This window comes from Triticum urartu, unplaced genomic scaffold, assembly GCF_003073215.2.
Source record: "Triticum urartu cultivar G1812 unplaced genomic scaffold, Tu2.1 TuUngrouped_contig_2291, whole genome shotgun sequence".
NCBI lineage: Eukaryota > Viridiplantae > Streptophyta > Magnoliopsida > Poales > Poaceae > Triticum > Triticum urartu.
Genome location: NW_024112765.1, coordinates 11,585 through 17,574, shown reverse-complemented (window position 1 = coordinate 17,574; position 5,990 = coordinate 11,585). Strand labels below are relative to the sequence as shown.

Below are 5,990 nucleotides of genomic sequence, written 5' to 3'. Positions count from 1 at the left end.
ATAACGGAGAAGATAAGAGACTAGCCATAACGACAAGAAAGCAAACTAACACAAGCAAACAAGCAGGCAAAAAGAGGCAAATAGAGAAAGAGAGGGAGGATAGAGAGAGAGGGCGAATAAAATGGCAAGGGTGAAGTGGGGGAGAGAAAAATGAGAGGCATATGACAAATAATGTAATGCGGGAGATAAGGGTATGTGATGGGTACTTGGTATATTGACTTTTGCGTAGACCTCCCCGGCAATGGCGCCAGAAATCCTTCTTGCTACCTCTTGAGTACTGTGTTGGTTTTCCCCGAAGAGGAAGGGATGATGCAGCAAAGTACCGTAAGTATTTCTCTCAGTTTATGAGAACCAAGGTACCAATCCAGTAGGAGGCTACGCGCGAGTCCCTCGTACCTGCACAAAACAAATAAATCCTCGCAACCAACGCGATAAGGGGTTGTCAATCCCTACACGGCCACTTACGAGAGTGAGATCTGATAGATATGATAAGATAATATTTTTGGTATTTTTGTGATAAAGATGCAAAGTAAAATAAGGGCAAAGTAAAAAGCAAAGGAAACAACTAAGTAGTAGGAGATTAATATGATGAAGATAAACCCGGGGGCCATAGGTTTCACTAGTGGCTTCTCTCAAGAGCATAAGTATTCTACGGTGGGTGAACAAATTACTGTTGAGCAATTGACAGAATTGAGCATAGTTATGAGAATATCTAGGTATGATCATGTATATAGGCATCACGTCCGAGACAAGTAGACCGACTCCTGCCTGCATCTACTACTATTACTCCACTCATCGACCGCTATCCAGCATGCATCTAGAGTATTAAGTTAAAAACAGAGTAACGCCTTAAGCAAGATGACATGATGTAGAGGGATAAACTTATGCAATATGATGAAAACCCCATCTTGTTATCCTCGATGGCAACAATACAATACGTGCCTTGCTGCCCCTACTGTCACTGGGAAAGGACATCGCAAGATTGAACCCAAAGCTAAGCACTTCTCCCATTGCAAGAAAGATCAATCTAGTAGGCCAAACCAAACTGATAATTCGAAGAGACTTGCAAAGATAACCAATCATACATAAAAGAATTCAGAGAAGATTCAAATATTGTTCATAGATAGACTTGATCATAAACCCACAATTTATCGGTCTCAATAAACACACCGCAAAAAGAAGATTACATCGAATAGTTCTCCACAAGAGAGGGGGAGAACATTGTATTGAGATCCAAAAAGAGAGAAGAAGCCATCTAGCTAATAACTATGGACCAGTAGGTCTGAGGTAAACTACTCACACTTCATCGGATGGACTATGGTGTTGATGTAGAAGCCCTCCGTGATCAATGCTCCTCCGGCGGAGCTCTGGAACAGGCCCCAAGATGGGATCTCGTGGATACAGAAAGTTGCGGCGGTGGAATTAGGTTTTTGGCTCCGTTTGATATTCTTTTTCTTCGAAACCCTAAAACAGGCAAAAAAAGCAATTCTGGGCTGGGCCTCCGGTTAATATGTTAGTCCCAAAAATAATATAAAAGTGGATAATAAAGCCCAATAATGTCCAAAACAGTAGATAATATAGCATGGATCATTCAAAAATTATAGATACGTTGGAGACGTGTCATTATGAGACAAGATCCTAAGGCCAAAAGACATTGCATGTCACTGTCCTAGATTGAGAATCGAAACATGTCCGGGAAGCAGGAATGCATCTCTACCAGATGTCAGAATGAGCTAACAAGTGAACCCATTGACCTAATTTTCTGGCTCCACCCTGCTCTCTGGTACTGGTACCCCTCCCTCCCCGAACCTCTACGGTCTAGTGTTAGAGTTGTGTCGAATATTGTATACAAGTGAGATTACATTTGGACTATGAGTTGTATTGTGTTTAGATAGAATATGGAGTCGTGTCCTAATATATAGCGGGGGTAGACACACGATGTAGCCTACGCCAACATAATAGCACGGGAACGTAGGGGAAGCCGACGGCATGTGCCGGCGTCCAGGGCGGCCGGGTGCGGTATCGTAGCGGTGTCATGGGGAGGAGTGTCCATAGTCAAGCCCCGGGGATGTAGCCATATCGGTGAACCTAGTTAGCAAATATAGGTGTCATGCCTCGTGTGATTCCTTGGTCCTCGGATGATCAACGGTATGCCTCGGATTTATTTTAACAAATGGTATCATGAGCTAGCTTGTTCAGAAGCGATGAGAGTTGATCTAGAGGAAGAAGAATATCGACAGAAATCTGCATGATGCAGTCGTGATGCGGGACGAAGGACGTCGCCGAGTTGCGATCTAAAGCAGAGTTGGTCGCTTGCAATCTTTGGTGAAGCAATTGGAAGCAGTCAAAGTTCCCGACGGAAGATACATGTGCGAGAGCTAGACGTGCGGCGATCGCGGATCGATCGGGCGAGCGTTAGAGGCAGCGGCGGCGGCGCACCGCGCACGGGCAGGCAGGCTGCTATCCGTCGATCAATGGCTACAGAATCCCACATGGGTAGCGGCCCAGGTGGCGAAAAGCCGCACGGCTGCAGGAGGTGGAGTCACGTACACGTACTGGCCAAATCGACGAATCAGGTCGGGTACAGCAGGCGAGAGCAATCAGTACGGGATTTGTTTGAGAGAAAAAAGGAGGACCGAGTCCTCATGTACCACGCAACGCTACGGTGCAAGGTTGATTTAAAATGGTGCACATGAGAGCTTTGAGTTGACGAGGCGCGGGGTGGCACGTACAACTACCATGCAGTCATGTTGAAGGTGGAGCTGAAGTTTGGAAGACTTCACTCGGTGCTGATTAAGGGGCTACGACGAAAGAGCTCAGACAGTCGAAGTCTATTTTCACAGGAAAAGCGAGGGACACGTAATTTGGACTAGAGTCCAGTGGTCTGATGGAAGCGTGAAACTCGTCATCGGTCGGTGATGATCGGTGATACTCTGCAGTGGGGGTTGAGTTATGTGGGTTCGCGACCCTTGAGTCTCGACCGGGACAACGGAGGCTCGACGCGTTAATAGCGGCGAGGCATGCGGTATGCATGGTACATGGAGACGGACCAAGACTCTGGTGGTCATACATGTGGTGAGACAACTGCGAATGTGACTCGGGGTGGCTACAAGCAACGGTGAAATTCCTTCAAGTTTCAGACAGACGGTCAAGAAAGGAGCGGTGATGTTGTGTTTAGGTAACTCTTACGTGTGACACCCAATATGTTAGTTGTTCATTTTCATACAGATCAGTGATCAGTGTGTGATGGCGTTGAACGGATACTTTAAAAGTTGAGAGCACAAACTAGAGTAACAAGAAACTTAATTTTGCTCGAGTATTGACTGTGGTCAAGAAAAGAAGGGACTACAATTAATATAAGTTGCTGGCGGAGTCATATGGAGTCTTTGGAGTAGCAGCGGTGCTTATGGGATAAGCTCGAGTCCAATGTACATGGAAGTTCGACGCATGGACGAGTTTAAGATGGTGAAGAATATTCACCAAGGTGGAGTTTGTTAGAGTTGTGTCGAATATTGTGTACAAGTTAGGTTACAGTTGGACTATGAGTTGTATGATAGGATATGGAGTCGTGTCCTAATAGGACACTTGTATCCTAGGCCTTTCATATATAGCGGGGGTAGACACACAATGTAACCTATGCCAACATAATAGCACAGGAATGCATGGGAAGCCAACGACATGTGCCGGCGTCCTGGGCGGCAGGGTGCGGTATTATAGCGGTGTCATGGGGAGGAGCGCCCATAGTCAGGCCCCGGGATGTAGCCATATCGATGAACCTCGTTAACAAATCTCGATGTCATGCCTCGTGTGATTGCTTGATGCCTCGTGTGTTTGTTTGGTCTTTGGATGATCGATGGTATGTCTTAAATTTATTCTAACATCTACTGCGCCAACATCGATGCATGCCGGACCCGCAGGAGAAGCGCAAGAATCAAGGCAGAATGGCATGAAGAATTAAGTGCGTGTGTAAACTAAACATAGTTCTGATGGTTAGGTTTCATATGGTGCGAGCAGCCCATTCGGGTTCATAGTTCATAGCTTGGGACGGGTGATCGCATTTTCTAGAATTATCTTGGGTTTCTGGTGTAACTCTTCCAACGGTAGTAAGATAGTCAACTACGAGACGTCTATGGTGACCCATGGTCTGCCGGCTTCGTCTCTCGGATATACTCGTAAGTTAGGATCTGTGTGCGTCCATTGAGATGGGCATGGATGTGTGTATGTTAGCGTTTGCGTCCGTACTGTGTTTATAAAAAGAAATGTGTGGTGCGCAAGAAAATCTTTTTGTTCGTGCAAATCAAATCAAAGTTAAACAACTGTAATCTTGCACTTGGCACTTTTGATCGATCGGCACAGCATGCACACTGTTTTTATTATTACACATGCTTTTTTTTCCACTATTTTGATTACTCCCTCCGTCTCAAAATTTTTGTCTTAGATTTGACTAGATACGGATGTATCTAATACTAAAACGTGTTTTGATACATCCGTATTTAGACAAATCTAGGACAAGAATTTTGGGACGAAGGGAGTATTACACATGCTTTTTATTATTATTACACATGCTAAGCGAGTTGAAGTGGAACTAGTACATAGATAGGCACTGGGACTACTGTGTGGATCACGGAGCAACAAGTTACTGAGAGGGGAACACGCCGAAACGTAGCTAGCTATGGTAGCTAGTTACCGGCGCCGGCGACGTCCACTTGGTGCGTGCACTTTGGGCCGGGCCAACCTTCGTGTATATCCAGGCAAACGTAGCGGCCAGGGCCGACCTGGTCGCAGTGCTGGCACGCGCTGGCGCACTGCGCCACCGTGTCGCGGCAGAGGCAGGCCCTCGGGATCACCCTCAGGCAGTGGGTGTCGTCGCAGCATGCCCACGGCCTCTCATCCTCCTCGAGTGTTGTTGCATCACCACCAAGACCTGTACCACATGGTCAAGAGATCAATGGATGGTATCTACGTACGAACCGTGCAAGTTATGCTTTCATGCTCAGTCGTATGTACCTTGGCCGTCGCTCGGGAGGCGAATGGCTGCCACCTCGCCGGACGCACCGGCAGGGCGGCCGGCGACGACGAGGGCCGCCCCGAGCGAAAGCACCAGCAGGATGTGGGCGACGGTTCTCTCCATGGCTGCACCGCTCGAAGGCAAATATTTGCTAGCTGTGCAGTGTACTGTTGCCTTGCGAAGCTTGTGGCAGGGCGGTCTCTATATAGCACCGTCCGGCGGACAGATCTCGATGGGCACGGAGGCGAAGGCGTGGCGCTTAGCCACTCACCACTGCATTTATTTATTTATTTATTTTGCGGGTCTACCACTGCATAATTGATGTAGAGACAAGTCTATTCTACCCCTTGATGGTCACGTGCGTGCTTGCCTTAACCGATGAATTATTAGGGTTCTTCTGAGTTTTAACTCGATGCGCGATGGTTAATCAGTGAGAGACTCAGACTCAATCGGCGGTCAAACCGGATCTGGTCGCATCATCACCCAAGTGCGATTCCATTTTGATACATTGTACAGTCAGCTAGATAGAGCATCGGCCAATGGCAATACTCCCTCCGTCACGGTTTAGAAGGCGCGCTTGGAAATTCTCTGAGACCTAGGTGGTTATCTATTAGTTGTGGGATGGGCTAAAAAATAGCATTCACACTACGCATGCATATAGAAATAGTACTAATTAGCTACTAGAAATAAATGCAATGCGTCCTAAACCTTGTCTATTGTGGAAACACATGCAAATTTAACCGTGCCTTCTAAACTGTGACAGAGGGAGTACAAAACATGAAGCGTCTGTTCTTGAGGCGACCCAAGTTTTTTGTCACAGCCAGTAGCTAATAGCTAGGTTCCAATACAATTTTTTTTTTCAATATGGGAATCAGCAAGAAAGGGGATCATGGAATAGAACCAGGGGACATGAATGAAGAATTACAAAGAGGCAAAGGAGTGTACCCTCTGTCCTCACCGTCCATTCTTGCATCAAAGTTAA

General features: G+C 46.7%; 1 protein-coding gene across 1 annotated transcript; it reads right to left on the bottom strand.

The window, feature by feature from the left end:
* Positions 1 to 4,302: 4,302 nt before the first annotated feature.
* On the bottom strand, positions 4,303 to 5,192 carry LOC125526907 (Bowman-Birk type bran trypsin inhibitor-like). Its single transcript, XM_048691510.1, has 2 exons — positions 5,008 to 5,192; positions 4,303 to 4,924 (listed from the first exon to the last, which is right to left on the bottom strand). Exons 1-2 carry the CDS (start codon positions 5,129 to 5,131, stop codon positions 4,680 to 4,682), a joined length of 369 nt encoding a protein of 122 aa, XP_048547467.1. The 5' UTR covers positions 5,132 to 5,192; the 3' UTR covers positions 4,303 to 4,679.
* Between the last annotated feature and the right edge of the window lie 798 nt (positions 5,193 to 5,990).